General features: G+C 45.4%; 1 protein-coding gene across 1 annotated transcript in view; it reads left to right on the forward strand.

Moving 5' to 3' along the window:
- Positions 1-9,047, forward strand: part of WNT5B (Wnt family member 5B) — a 16,000-nt gene extending 6,953 nt beyond the window's left edge. Inside the window, exons 3-4 of the mRNA XM_009278948.2 lie at positions 108-166; positions 8,484-9,047. Coding sequence (XP_009277223.1) covers positions 108-166; positions 8,484-8,942 — 518 coding nt within the window. The 3' untranslated portion in view covers positions 8,943-9,047. The remainder of the gene's footprint in view (positions 1-107; positions 167-8,483) is intronic.
- Positions 9,048-16,047: the final 7,000 nt, after the last annotated feature.

A 16,047-nucleotide genomic window follows, 5' to 3' on the forward strand; every position in this document is an offset into this window, starting at 1 on the left:
GCTCGGAGACTGGCTGTGGGGCGGCTGCGGGGATAACGTGGAGTATGGATATCGTTTTGCCAAGGAGTTTGTGGATGCCAAGGAGAGGGAGAAGAACTACGTGAGAGGTTCAGACGAGCAGGCTCGCATGCTGATGAACTTGCAGAACAACGAGGCTGGTCGCAGGGTAAGACGAATGCTGACCTTTTCCTCTTTCTCAGAGGTAGATTCAGAAGGCTTGAGATAGCTAGATACCAAATTACTTGGAGGTTTGATGAGGGATAGTCCACCGATGCCCCAGTAACGGTGTATGGTCACATTTTCTGCATTTTTGTGAATATAACAGACAATATTGACAATATTATATTCCAGTTTTAATGGCAGGCTTCCATTGCCAGCTAAAGCCAGTGAGGTTTTGGGTCTGTTGAGATACTGTATGGCACATGTGTGCAGACATGTAAGCCCTTTCCAAATAAACTAGGTGCTGTTATGGCCCACTTTCAAGGTTTACGTCTCAGAAACTGGCTTCCCAGAGCTGCCAAAGTGACAGGCTGCTGGTGAAAAGAAGAATCTGTTGGCACGTGGAGTTCTCGTCTACTGCCATCATTCAGATTTTTGGGAATGTAAGGCCAGAAGCAAACATCGGATCAGGCTACCTGACTATCTCTAAAACTTACGCCTTGCTCAGTTACCTTGGTATTGCACAAAATAAGTAATTTGCATCTAGGTGACAGACATTTTTTGAGAAGATACACAGTTTTGATCCAGAGACCCCTAGGGATGGAGAATCCATCACTTCCTTTTGTAGTATGGTACCATCATTAATCACCCTGTTTCAACACTACCTCATTATCATTTGAATTTATCTGGCATCAGCTTCCAATCAGTTCTTTTTCTGACTTGTACAGCTAGATCCAAAAGCCTCTTAGTAATCAGAATTTCCTCTGCATAGAAGTATTTATCTACGGTAATTTATTCACTGCTTTCTTGACAAACTAGATTGAGCACTGAAGACACTCACTTTCAGATGTTCTCATCAGCCATCAAATCATTTTCACATTGCTTTAGCATACCTTTTCAGTTTTCCCATATCCTTTAAGAAACTGGATACCAAAATGACATGCTGGGTTCTGGTGTTGGTCTCACTGATGCTGTAAACGTAGGTGAAGTTGTCCCCTTTGTATGCGTTCAGTGTATGCGCATTTGCTTTTTCCACAATTCTTCTGTTTGTGATTAATAGCCTGGAAGGTGTAGCATCTTTCGTATGTGGTACAGCTGTGGAATCCTGCCTCTTTCCAAATGTAGAACAGGAATACTTACTTGAACATTTGTGCTTTTTCCGCAAGGTGTTTAAAATTTTTATCATTCTTCCCTAGTAGTGAGCTTTTCTAAGGTTAATTTTATATTTAATGCATATTAAAAAATCCTATTAAGGGTACTTAGCCTTGCTCTTTTGCACATTCTTAACTAATATCCTTAGTTTCCTTATCAATTTTCTGTCCTTTCTTACTGCTAATTGTTACTGAATTATCTTTCCCTTTCCTATGTATGTCTGTCTTTTCTGCATGTAATTTTGGCTTCATTTTGCCACCAAAGAAGATTTGCTCTGTTTTTTTGATTGCGAAATCAATGTGTCAGGTTGAAGCATTGCAAATACTCCATGCTTCTTTTGCAAAATCAGATTGGGGTAAATTTGCAGTAGGTGGAAAACCATGGACTTGAAAGCTGTAGAACTCAGTGGGTTTTGCTTTGAGGTTGGTTTTTTTTTGGCTTGGAAGGGCAGAGGGTCTGCATTTGCTTAGAAATAGGGGGGCATTCCTCCACGCAGTAGTAGCCTGAAAGTGACATTCTTCTCTACATTACTTGCTTTGAACATCTTGTATGTCTGGAGTCATGAACTTGGATTACTACAGATAAATACCCTGCCTAAAACAGGGAGTGAATATGTTATGGGACTTTTTAACAGCCAGTCCTATTGCCTTGAGGGATCCAGAGACAGAATATGGCCCAACAGTTTGACGCACCAGTTGGACTGTAGTAACATCTGTATTAGAAGATCAAGTCAGAAGATACTTGCTCCACAGCATGAGTAAAACACTACCCTGTCTTGTTATTCTTGTTATATGGGCAAGAATCTCACTGAGCTGTGATTTCAAATGATGACATGGTTTTAGATGGAAGAAAGCTTTGTCCTGCTCTAAGGACAGAGCTAAAAACAGTTATGTCCTGCCTTTACTACAGTGCAGAAAGTGCTTGGAGTGCTACAGTGCCCGTGCTTCTTTGGACTCCATAGACAAGCTCTCAAGGTGATTTCTGTGTCTCCAGTTAACACAGGACCTGGACAAAAGCTTTCCAAAGGGGCCAGCAAAAGACAATGTTATTTCAAGCTTGGTTTGTGTAGACTCTGTAGAACAGATGGCCATAGAAAATAACCTTAGTTTAAATGAACACAAGTCATTTTAGATTAAATTAAATGGAAGTATAAACCAGTGTGTAATTAAGCTTTCAAAGCTTGGATTTCAAAGAACAAACTCTGATAAACTAGGGGAGCCAGTTAGTAAACTCAACCGAGGAACTCGATGTGGAGGAGGTCTGGAACTTTTTCAAGTCAAAGATGCTAAAGCCATTAGAATTCTGCATGCCAAGCAAGAGGAAAAAGCTTGTAGGAAGAATATCCAGACCTCACTGAATGAATAACTACCACAGAGAAGCTGCTAGGAATAGACCGAGAGCCTACTAGGAATGGAAAAAAAGAACTGATTGATAGCAAATAAATAACGAAAAGCTCTGTCTTAGAGGTCAAGAAGTGTAAAGATGAAGTGAGAACAGTAAAAAATCATGCTGAGTCAGACCTTGCAAAGGGTAGTAAAATAAACAGCGAAAGTTTTTTAAACTTTGGAGGAGATTGGAAGAAAGGAGACTGCTAGTCAGTGAGGATGGGGCCGAGTCTAAAGACAGAGTAGTTTTGGTCCCCAAAGTATGTGAGGGGCTTCAAGTTGGAATGGGGGGCATTGCTCATGGGGAGGGGTACCGTATGTCTGCTGCACAATGGAGATGTCTTTTTTCTGTCCTCAACGCTTCTGCCTAGGGGAATAAGCGTTTGTAGTGTAGATTTTTAAATCCCCCTGGGACTGTGCTTTTTGGCGGAAGCCAGGCAGGGTGCCCTAAGGGCAGGCAAGGTCTATCACAGCAGGCAATGGCCGATGGTGCTGGCACCCTGTGGGAACGAGGAAGGCATGAGGAGGCAGCTGTCGTGTTCAGATAGGTAGAGGAAGAGGAGCTGAGCAGCAAGTACTGAAGTTCAGGGCCAGCGGACCTGAGATGGGTGGGATGGTGCAGGGGGCTGCTGATGGAGGGGAGTTTGGGATCTGGTCGAATGATTCAGATGGGAGTCAAGTGGCAGCAAAGGGTTGGAAGAATGGAGGGCTCTGGAGTAAATGAGAGTGGGGCTTTGGGGTGGATTGAGTGGATGTGGATTTGGGGGTAGTGAGGAATGGAAATGCTGGGATCGGGGAAGGAGATGGATATGACAGTATCTGGATGGAGATGAGACCTGGGGTGGCTCTGAGATGGCATTGCTACGGGTTCCAGGGTTGCCTGGTCAGGGTGGTATTTGGCCAGTACAGGGTAGCCTTTCCTCTTGGCTCTTGGAAATAGGTTAGCGTGGGAGCAAAGGAGAAAGGCTGGAAATGGAAATTATCGCAACCAAGCTGGAAGTAAAACTCAGGTGGCGTAAAGCTCTCAAGTCACAGGGAGCGCCCCCTTTCTTTCCTGACGCTCTGAAAGAGCTGGCACCTGGCAGCACAGGCAGCGTGACCTCAGAGGTATTTATAGGAGGACCTGGGGGAAAGGCTATCTCAGAGGAAGAGGCAAAATGGGAAATAATTTGAGAAGATTTTCTCAAAGATTGATCACACAATAGTTTAGAACATCATTGATTTTCGAAAAAGCAAAATAGATCTGATAGGTCTCATTTATCTGAAATTCTGTGAGACATTTAATGTATTTCCCACACGGTAAACACTTGGTTAAATTGGGAAAGATAAGGAAAAATGCAGCAGCTGTGAGGTGGACAAGAAACTGGTTCAAGGAAAGATGTCAGTAAGTTGTGTGAAAGCACGTATCTTGATCTTGACAGAGTTCAATTAGCAGAGTTCTTCAAGGACTTGCCTCAAGACCAACACTTGGTATTTTTGTTTCTCAGCCCCAACACAAGAATTAGGAATGGGCTGATGAAATTCGCTGATGATGCGAAGGTGGCAGGTATTATGAATACAGAGGAGAATCTGAATTTTGCACAGCAGCTAATGACATACAATAAAACAACATTAAGACCATTTGAGGTCTTGTATGAAAAACATTTTTAGTCATTAGGAAACGAGTAGAAAAGAATTGGGCGCAGCAGTCAGCTGCAGATGACTGCAGATGTAATGTGGCTTGGAAGGTGGTAAATATCCTATAATGTAGTAGGGAAAGTCTTTTCATAAAACATGGGGGAATACTAATGCCATTGTATTGAGCTCTCACAAGGCCCCAAAATATCGTATGTTCTCATATTTTCAAGCAAAATGACCTCAGACTAGAAAAGGCTTGTTATGGTTGACCCAAGGGATAGGAATCTTTTCTTAAGAAAGTGGGCTAGAATAGCTTGCCATGTTTAGCCTAGCAAAGTGAAAGTTGAGAGAGGATATGACTGATGTCTGTGTTAGTGGGAGAAATAATAGGGGAAGAAAAGTACTTTTTAAGCAAAAGGCCAATTTGGCACAATAGCAAATGGGTATAAAGTGAATACATTTAGGCTGGAAATTAGAAAAAGATACTTTATCATTGGAATAGTGATCAGAATAATGGTGGCTGAAAACCTAATTGCTTTTAAAAGGGCACCCTATACATTTAAGGAAAATATTATCTGAAGCGATGCCTACAATAGCAAGAGATCATACTTAATAACCGAGGAGGTCCCGTCTAGTCCTGCATTCCTAAATGTTAAGTTTTCACTTCTGAGATTCTGCTTTTGGAAGTAGGAAGGTGCACGTGTAACTCCATACTCCCAAAAGTTGGTGCTGAAAGAAAGGAGACACGGCAGTGAGCATTGCTAAGTGGCCACCAGGTGCCATCCCACATACAGCCTTGCCCCGCTTTCCCAGCCAGTGTTTCAACTGATGTCTTCTGATTTCTAAGCAGACTTTTGGCACGTCCCCTCACTCAGTTTCCAGTGGGTGAGAAAGTTCTCCTTGAACCCTGAGGAGCTCTGGTGGCGGGAGAGAAGATCGTCTCCCTGCTCTCTGTGGTTCTCAGAAGGAGCTGAGAGGGACAGGAGGGGACCAGAGGTCTTTTATCTTTCGGGCAGTTGTGACCCCATCACCCCTTCACTCCACTTCAGAGTCCTTGTGGTAGTGGCTCCTGGCTTTATTGCCCTTGTTTGTTTGTCTTTGGCTGTTATCTCAATACGTCCTTTCCTTCCATCTGTCTTTTTCTTCCAATTGGTCTCCATTACCCTCTCTTATTTCCCCCCGCTCCTTATCTGTCGCCCTGTCTGGCGAACTGTGGCGGTCAGTCCTTCCGCGCTGTTTACCCAGTCAGCATATGGCAGGCCTCAGTCATCAGTCACTCGAGCCAGTGCCAGAAGAGCCTGGAAGGGGGTCTGGCTAATTGACCACATAGGAATTCCCCATTAATTCTCTTCCCATTCCCATTCTTGCAAGAAAAGAATTGGAAGAGAACTTGGGCTTATGGGAAGCGGCTTTAAGCCTTTCCATTAGAGGCATTTTCAACCTGTTTAAGTGGCATAGCCATCGATCAGACCCTGTCCTCAGAACTGCATGTGGGGTCTGCTATTCTTTACCTTGACCTGAGCCTGGTCAGAGAGGAATTCTCCAATTTCCTCTGCTTTCTCCCCATCCGGGCAGCAAAGGGGGAGAGTAGGAGAGCCGTTTAGCGGCTGAAGCTATGGTTACCTCCGCAGGACATTGATAGTGGGAGCTGCGGGGGCTGAGTGGCGCTGTGCTTACCTGTGATAACTGGTAGCATTCACATTCCCCAGCACAGCTACTACCCACATGGGCCAGATGTTTTGAGCATCAGTTGCTTAAAGCCAGGTCGGAGTGAACTCAGTCCCATGACATTAACTGAGAAGGATCGAGTTGCAGTGTTTTTCTAAAGGAACAAAGCCCAGGATTAGGAAGAATCATAATACTTTATAAAAACACATGCAAGGGCAAGGGAGGCACGAGTGGCCTGGGATTTGACAGAACCATAACCAAAAAGTGCTACACAAGCTTATAACAAGCAGGCTGGCAATGCAGTGAGGATATAGTAAGTGTCTGGGGCTCGGGAAATTCAGCTGTAGCTCTGTCTGGTTATAGTACAGCAGGAATCCTTAAGTAACGGTGTGGTTGGTCCTCTGCAGTTGTAGTTCGATCCAAGACAAGTGCTTAACTCCCAGCCTGTAGCTGTTACATTGCGCCGTGAGGGATTGCCTCAGTAAATTGAGCTCTGAGGAGCAGAACTAAAGCTTCTCTGTTTTAAGGACTCACTCCATTGACTTTCTTGGGAGCTGGATTGTCCTCCATGTGATTTAGCCATTAAGCCAAATTGAATCTTCACTAGCTGTCAAAAGCAGTAGATGTTAGTTAGACCAGGAGCAACCACTTGTTGTGAGAGAACTCTGACCTCTCGCTGCTGGTCCAGAACGTAGTCGTAGGCAGAAGGTTTTGCCTGCAGTATGCTCAATTGCCTTAATCACCTACTCTTTGGCACGCGAATGCAGAGAGCTGGGAAGCTTTCTTCTGTGTCAGTGAGTGAGGCAGAAAAGAAACCCCAGTGTTTGGCTGCTTTCTTCAGCAGAAAACCTGGCTAGAAGACATATCCCTGTCTCCTTCAGAACATCCTATTTTTTTTTCTCACATTCCTTGATCTCCCCCACCAGATACAGCTGGTGGTAATTTTGCAGCTAATGCCAGATAGCTCTGCTTGGCACGTGGGATCTGGCAGAGGCACTTCCCTGCGAACGTGCAGGATGGTCATGGGAGAGCAGATGTGAGCCCGATGGTGAGAGCGCGATGAGCAAGGGCTGGGGGGGTAAGCTGCTGTAACACGGCGTAGCTCTGATGGCGTGGGGATGGCAGCTCTTTGCTTCGCAAACTCTGTCAGTGCCTGTGAGTGCTGACAGGATCTCATGTAGCACGCGGTTTTGTACCTGTCTCTGAAATTAATGGAAAGAACAAACCCAACCTGCGTTTTTCAGTTTATTTTGAGCTTTGTTATTCTAGAATATTTTTCAATATTTCTCTCTCCTCCCAGCTAGTGTGGGGAGGAGGAGAGTATCCTTTACGTCATGTACTTTACGTTATCCTTTCTGTCACGTACTTGCTCTGCTCAGGGTTTAACGCTCACTGGCCTAAATTTTCAAGACTATTTGTTAATTTTGATGCCGGATTTTCAGGGGTATGATGCATCTACAGCCCCCGCAGACTCCTGAAAAAGCAGCTGAAAGTATCTCGGAGAAGACAGCACCGAAAGCTTGCATTTGCTGTTCGAAACGTAGGCCCTTCTGCGTGGCGACAGTCCTGTTAGCGTAGGGAAATGTCTGGACACAAGATGGCGCAGGTTTGCAGTTAGGGCTTGCAGCTCAGCCCTGCTCTTCAAGGAGGGGCGTCTGGTTAACACCTCGGGCAGGGGAGAGCTGCCCTGCTCCAGGATAGAGGTGTTCATCTTTCTCACCACCACTGCCACTCCGGCTTGCTCCTCCTCTCTGGAAAGCGGCGCCTCCTCCGGACACTGCCCCTGAACGAGCTCCTCTCAGCAGAGGCGGAGGGAAAGGGTGTGGGTCCGTGGATTTATTTCAAAAGGATGCAGATGTATCCCAGCAATGATAGCGTGGGTTCCTGGTGCAGGTGCTAGGAAATGGGCAGGTTCCCAGGTGTTCCCTTTTCGCAGCTCTGAAGGGAAAAACATGCAATACTGCAGTGGTCCGTGAGACTGGGCGAATTTCCAGAGTCCACGCGGAGAGGACTCTCCCCCTTCTTCTTTCCCACTCTTGGCCCTGCCTTCAGGTCAGAAATCTGCCAGGGGAAAAGAAGGTGGGGTGGGGAAGTTATGTTTGGAGGCAATGTGACCAGAAATAGAAATATTTAGGGAACAGGAATGCAGCAGTTGCAACAGGAGGAAGAGGAGACTTTTGTGTCTTCTGAAGGGTGAAACAACAGAAATGGGGGGATAATCAAAGCAGTTATGAAAACGTGATGAATTCATTGTAATTAAGCCAGCTGCCAGTGCAAGCAGGAATAAATGCAGCTTTGCCTGATTGCACTCCTTTTCCCGCAGGCCGTGTACAAGCTGGCGGACGTGGCCTGCAAGTGCCATGGTGTGTCGGGCTCCTGCAGCCTCAAGACCTGCTGGCTGCAGCTGGCTGACTTCCGCAAGGTGGGCGACCTGCTGAAGGAGAAGTACCCAGCCCGGACTGCGCAATGAGACCACTGGCCACTGGCTTCCTTTTCCCGCAGGCCGTGTACAAGCTGGCGGACGTGGCCTGCAAGTGCCATGGTGTGTCGGGCTCCTGCAGCCTCAAGACCTGCTGGCTGCAGCTGGCTGACTTCCGCAAGGTGGGCGACCTGCTGAAGGAGAAGTACGACAGCGCCGCTGCCATGAGGATCAGCCGCAAGGGCAAGCTGGAGCTGGTGAACAACCGTTTCAACATGCCGACACAAGAGGACCTGGTCTACGTCGATCCCAGCCCGGACTATTGCCTGCGCAATGAGACCACTGGCTCGCTGGGCACTCAGGGCCGACTGTGCAACAAGACCTCAGAGGGCATGGATGGGTGTGAGCTGATGTGCTGCGGACGGGGTTATGACCAGTTCAAGAGCGTCCAGGTGGAGCGTTGCCACTGCAAGTTCCATTGGTGCTGTTACGTCAAGTGTAAAAAGTGCACAGAGATCGTCGACCAGTACGTCTGTAAATGAAAAGAGCCACCAAAGCAACAAATCTATATTATATAAATCTATATAAATATATTTTATATTTGTATAAATAAACAGATGATGATAATAATTAAAGAAGCTTATTTAAGAGACATTTTGGTTTTGAAATTTCCCCCATCAGGCCGGCTGGTTTGCCATTCCTTCAGTTCTGCTGGGGAGTTTGTCTTTGGGTGCATCTCCCCTTGGATGTTTCAGTCAGGGTGAAGAGGCTGAGGAGGTGCTGACAAAGTGAACTCCCCCCTGCACACAAGCACATACTATTTCATTACAGAAACAAAGCCAGCGAGAAAGGAAAGAGTAGCTTCTTTCTGCTCTCTCTCATCGGTAAATCTCAGCATTTTGCATAGTTATTCCACACCTGAAATTACAGCCAGATGTGGGCAAGTCCTAGTTATCTGAGTTTCAAACCCTGCCACCCCACTAAACCCACTGGGGAATTTGGAACCAATTCTTGGTCCCTCTAAAGGGCTTTGTCACTTTAGAGGGAAGGTTAGCTGAGGCTCCTTTACAAGAATATGGCTTCAAATCCAGAGTCCTGTAAACCATTCCTGGGTGCTGCACAGACCACAATGTGGTGGAGGAAGGTTTACGACCTGCTGTTGTGAGGAAGGAAGGTGTGACCTGTGGCTGACCAGTGCACAGCCTGGGAGTCCCCAGCACCTAGCTCTTCTGTACCGCCTGGGCAAAGGGGAAGTCTGTCCAGCTCAGACTAGGTGGCTATGTGCATGAGGGAAATTATTTTTTTTTCCTTTTAATCTCCATGCTGAAACTTAATTTGTCAATACAGAGGAGAAGCTGCCCGTGCCCAGGGATGTTTGCAAAGGCAATATACTTCATATTTTGTCAGTAGAAAGACGCATTGCACGCACACACATGCACGTGACTGCATAAGCACTCCTCATACCGCTGCCGGTTTTCCTCTTTGAACTGGATGCAGGTGGTCACCTTGTTCAGCTCTATTAAATCCTCCTCACCACCATCCCAGATGTATAGTTTGTCTTTAACATTAAACACCCCTCAATGAGATTTCTTTCCCTCTGTTGCTTGTGTATATGTGTGGTTTTGTTTTATTCTTTTGGTGAGGTGTCTTTTATTTTCCTGCTCTGTATTTCACAGTCCGGGGACTATGCTCTTCCCCAGCATAAGCTAACCACAGATACGTTCGCTCCCAGAATGTGGGCGTATGTTCACCGATGGAAGTCTTTTCTGTGTTTTTCATTGGTAATAAAAGAGTATAATAAAATTGTACTAGGGCAGAAGGCATTACCAAAGTCTGCTAATCAGTCTTACCAAGTTGGAATTTTAGTAGAATCCAATTTATAAAGCAGGGAACAAATGCTGTTTCTAGCACAAGACATTTCCTGTGCCTCTCAGCATCTGCAGAGTTCATTTGCAGTCAGAACAATCAAGAGAAGCCAGTCCCCAAAATATAAGGGTTTGCTAATATACATCCTCTTTGTTACTGACATTTCAAGGATGTTGGGGTTTTTTTTCCCCTGTAAATTTTAAAATGCACAAAATATGCCAATAAGCAAAGAGCCAGTCATGAAGATTATTATTTTTATATTAAACCTCTGTTTCTTATAAAGCATTGCAGTTTCACAGATTCCACCATTTCAACCACCAGAGAAGAATTTATATGTACCTTTCATACTTCAAATATTTGAGGACTCCAGAAAAGCACAAGGAAGAAAAATTATGTTTAATAATTAGGAGCTGTTGTTTTTTTAAACCAATGTGTCCAGTTTTTATTTTATTTTTTTTAATCCAACAGGCAATATATTTGCTGGCATCCCAGAATGCAGTTTCTTGGAATATAAACAGTGGCCTAGATTTATTTTATTATATAAAATCCAAAGCCAGTGGTATTGTAATTCAAAGTAACGGAAATAGTTTTCCATGCATGGAAAAAATGTGAGTGCAGTGGCCTGATCCAACTCCCATTAAACTTCAGTGGGAGCTGGCCTGAGCCCAAGATCGGATCAAATGTGTGAGCTATTCACTCCTGGGATACTATACGTTTCTAGCCCAGTAATAAAACTTACTCTACCTTGGATACATCTAAAAAAGACCTTTCCTCCCACCACCCTCACCTCATGTTCTTGTCCATCCTTATTGCGTCAGTGCTTAAAGGTGTCGGCTATTTGTATATGACACCCTCAGGAACTGTTAATGTGTCTAATAATTCAAAATGATTTCATTTGGCCTTCCCGATAAAGACCACACATTTAAGGGAGTCACAACTCTCCTTGCAGTTTGGCACCACAATTAATTTTGTGGGTGTAAACAACTTTGGGAGCGGAAAAGTTGGCATTGTTAGGGCTAGTACTCATCTGGGTGTCCTGGGACATGTCCTTCTTTTTCCACCTAAAGTTTTGTCTGGATGGAAAAAAGATGATTTTTGGCCTTTTGTCCCAGCACTCTGGACCGCTGGCAGCCTGGTTGGAGCCAGCAGTTCCTATTGGACTGGGACCATATAGCGATAGGAGAGAAGCAACCACTGGATTTCTTTCCTTTTTTTCCCCCTTTTTTTACAAGACCTAGGTTTCAGTCTTCTCGACTTTCTGGGAGTTTTGTATCCAAAAATTTGATCCCACTAAACTCTAGCTTAAAACTTAATTTATATGGCGCCCACACATAAAAGAACCTCCTTAGGGTGGTAGTAAGTATAAAATAAGAGCATAGCCGGTTTGGTTTGATGCAAAGCCAATGAAAGTCAAGCAGAAAGCTGTAGCAGAACTGCTTCTTTACCATGAAGGTTAAAAAGTGATGGATTTTAAGTTGTGCCTTGTTAGATGCACGAAGTGGTACAGGGATGTGGGGGTAGGGAGCTAAGCTTGATTCTGAGCTCTGCCGATTATCTGCTTTGTAATCTTCAACAAGTTACTTAATTTCTTTGCATTTTAGCCTTCAGCCTCCTCCTGTATAAAATGAGGAGCAGAATACCTCCTTTTTCTGTAAAGCTCTTTGAGAAATATGGCTGAAAAAAAAAGGCAATTGAAGGCCTACCCTCTACGCTCATTAACTCTGGCAGGCAGACAGCTGTATCCCCATTGTGCAGGGACACGCTCAATTTGGGACAAAGAGGCTCAGCGGCACCTCGGAGGGTCAGATGCTCGGAGGTGGTTGCTGGGGGGCTCAGCAGGAGCCTCGGAGAGTCTGTTGCAGTGAAGCCCTACTCCGGCACAACGCTGGAGGGAAGACCGTTCTACAAAAAAGAGGTGAACTCGGGGCTTGTTTATTTATAGGTATTGAGTATCTGGTAGCGAGTGAGGCTGAGGGAGGTTTGCCTGGTTTCTGAATCAAATACCTGCCTGCTCAAATTCTGTTTGCAGTTCATATGGATAAGATATTCACACAATACACTATTATATAGTGTGTGCTGGTAACCGGCTGCCACATTCCAACCCTGAAGTCACTGCACTTCAAGGCTGATAGAAATGACCACCCGTAAGTCATGTAAAACTAAAATATTTTGGAGTTAAAGGCACTATGCAAATATACGGTTATTGCAAGTCAGTGAACATCAGCTTCTAAACGGAGCAGAACAGGATGCAAATCTGTCATCATTTTCCAACCGGCTAGTAATACATAAGTTATAACGTGAATGAATGAGGCCTTAGTATGTTCTGCTGCAAGGTAAGCTAAGCGATAGCTGATCCCAGAACAAACAGAAACTTTCATTTTATATTAATTATGGTAAAGAGATAGTGGCAGGGTTGTGAGAAAATTTAAATAAACCTTTTAACACTGCTGGACTCTAGGCCATTTGCATCGTTTGGAGGCACCCATTCTTTGTCCCTGAAAAGCCTGTGCCTACCCGGAGCTCAATGTAATGGAGAGGCTGCTGCCTTTTGCAATTCAGGAAACAGCGAAGTTGAACCCAGACACGTAGCGTGCACGTAACTTATACTTTCTATATGGACCCAAGTTTTGTAGCCCTGACAAAGCACAAATGAAGCAGATCTTGTTCAGTCATATAAAATCAAACATGCAAGGGCCTCTCTCCGCTCACTTGACCCTAGCCAGGGAGAAGCTTAGTAGGTTTAAATTACGCTGTGGGAGAAATTCCTAATCACCTGCGGCTACAGAAGTATAGACAGTATTTTCATCAGCTGACACAGAACATCCCAAGGAGACCTTGGGAAATAACTTCCAGCATCTAAAGGGCGTTTCTCAAGTGTCTGTCACAAGGTTGTCCAGAACCAGCTGCTTATATACGGTCATTCACTTTCGTTTAGCTTTTGTTTAACTACATTTCAGGTTAAATAGTTTCTAGAAGATACTCTATGAAATCAAGTTCGCTGAAGGGCAGGCTCTGAAGGAACTGTCCTACGACAGACAGTGAGCAGATGTAAACATAATACTGGATCCCCTTCTCCTCAAAGGTAGTCTCTGGCTATGTCTAAACCATGGGACCCAGAGATGCGTCTCATCTCCTTGGTCCAGATGTGTACCCTGGCCATGTCCTGACTCCCTGCCAGGGCAGCGCAGGCACCAATACCCCCTGTGCAAAGGCTGATGGATGCAGAGACCGTTGAGCAGGTAGCCTGTCCCAGCTCCAGTTCCCGCTCCAGTGTAGATAGCGGCTGGCTCTGGGACTGGGCCACGTCGTGAGCATACCAGCTCCGAAGTCATATGACCAGCCTCAGAGATAAGCAAAACAGATTTCTGTGGCCAACAGGACACATACCGGAAAGAACAAAAAGAATCATGATCAGCCGTTGTAAATCCCCAAATAACAACAACAGAACCCCCAGTGTAATACAACGATCACAGCATGCTTATGCCTTTCCCCCCATTGTCCATCTTCTCCTGCAGGGCCTGATGCTGTTACTATACCCTCTTCTTTCTCAGCTCTGTTTAAATGACAGTTGAAATCTATTTTTTTGCATTAGGATACAAAAAGGCATGACTTACAGCATCTCCTCAAAGACGGAAGGAGAGAAAGGGGGAACAGAGAGTAGGGTCAGCATTCTCTTTCCTCCATGAGCAGGGATAAAATGTAGCAGCCATAAAATGCAGTACTAAATACTGCCCTGTGACACTCAAGTTGGACAACCCGCCCTAAGTGTCACAGTTACCCCTCCACGCACGCTGCCCGCCCGAAGCAAGCTGGGTCTTACGGCCCCGTGGTACCGGCAACAGCTCTGGCTGTTTGGAACGTGGTAGCTGCAGCAAGCACCAGCCTTCGGCAGCGTTGTGGAGCCTGCGGTGAGGGTCAGGCCCTCGGTGCTTTGAGAGGGGAAGACGACTTTGATAAGGAAGGAAATGCAAAGAGAATGAGCGGGCACCGCTTTACCGAGGGGCAGGGGGATGATAATACCTCCCCCAGGCCCTTTCCCCATTAGCGCTGCCCCGTGGTGCTGTCACATCTCTTCCTTGCCCTGGGGCAGTTTTATTCTGAATCGTAATTTGTCTTTTGGCTCTTCCTAGAGTGCCATATAGTTGTGTCAGTCCTTCGCATGACTGCAAGAGCATGGGGATCACGCGGGATGGGCAGGATGAGGCATTACCATGCAAGGACACATTACAATCCTGCCTTTCGGGAGGCGAAAAAAAATGTGGGGTAGACCCAGTGTCACTTAATGACTGTCACTGTGCTGGAGCTAATTGTAGGCCTGCCTTGTTCACAGCCCCAAGGAGCTGCACAAGTGCTTAGCCATTACCTTTCTTGGGCTGAGAAAACATCTAGACCAGGTTTTTAGAGTGGCAGCCCTCTGCAATTCACCGTGATGAGTCTGGCCAGTCTCAGTTTCATTTACCACAGGCAAATTCATTCTCTCTTGCTCCGTAACAACAACAGAGTTAACTAATGACCTGCCAACTTTCACAAAGCACAGGGCTATGTATTTAGGACAACAACATTCAGATATGAAATTAAGGCAATGAACATTTTATATTAATGCTATGATTTCTAGGAATTATCTATAAATGCCCAGGAAGTAACTCTGTTTTTTAAAACGTGTCTTTCCGAATGAATACTTTGCCCCGTACGGCAGAGCACAGCCTTCCTTTTTGATTTCCAGGCTCTCGAACCAGAATAAACCACCCTAATTCCTTTTATTTAATATTTAATAAACAGTATTCCTATCTTAATTTTCCTCTTAATTGGCTGAGTACATGTTAAGTTATGGTGACAGGAAATGACAGATGAAAATGACATGCAGTTTTTATATATATTTTTTGTCAATGGAGCTCAAAATATTTTAAAATCATTAGCGCCATTTTACAGATGAAATACTGAAAGACGGGGCAGGAAATACTTCATCCGACAGGCACGGGGTGGAGCTGGAGCAGGCACCGCAGCTGCTACTCTGCGCTGCTGCCCGACGGCTGTCAAAATACATTTTGATTGATGAGAGAAACTGTAAATACATGTAGTAGTGCAACTGTGATGTTCAGTAACTACCTTGCTCCCTTCGAAATAACGAAGATTTTAGCGAATACGTGAGATGGGACGTATTTGAAAGGAGGCAATAGGGAATCATAGTTTTTTAAACAGGGTTTTAAGGAATGGGCAGTATGAATTTAATGTTGGTGGGTATTAGGGGCCAAAATACTAATTTACAGGGGTAATTTTGCTTCCGTTAACAATCCTGTTTACTGTCAACTGTTTGAGCTAAAATTTCTGGGTGTGGATACACGTGTATCGGAGCGTGGCTCAGCAACACACTGAAGTGCATAAAGCCACACAAATTACTGATAGACAAGTCCTTCCACATCATCCAATTGTTCTGCTCGGCAGTTCCGAGATTGTCCTCTAACAGGATAGTCTTTCCACAGTGTTCGACTCGTCTCACTGTACAACATTCAGGCTTAGGGTTTCCAACACCTTCCCCAAAGACACCATTTCAGCAGCCGCCATCTCCATGTCCCATGCGTTTTCCTGCTGTTCTGCCTCCACTTCCCAGCACTTAACAGCGGAACTTTTGTTCTCTTCGGCGTTCCCCCTCCGTGCCTCCACAGCAGACACAGGTGTTCGGGCCCTGCCACAAGAGCCAGGCTTCCCCAACGCCTCCGGCGGCATCGGGCCCGGTAACGCCGCCTGGCTGTCATCCTCTTTCCGGTGTCGCACGGGCTGTGC

The sequence above is a fragment of the Aptenodytes forsteri genome, unplaced genomic scaffold (assembly GCF_000699145.1).
Source record: "Aptenodytes forsteri isolate BGI_AS27 unplaced genomic scaffold, ASM69914v1 Scaffold241, whole genome shotgun sequence".
Taxonomy (NCBI): domain Eukaryota; kingdom Metazoa; phylum Chordata; class Aves; order Sphenisciformes; family Spheniscidae; genus Aptenodytes; species Aptenodytes forsteri.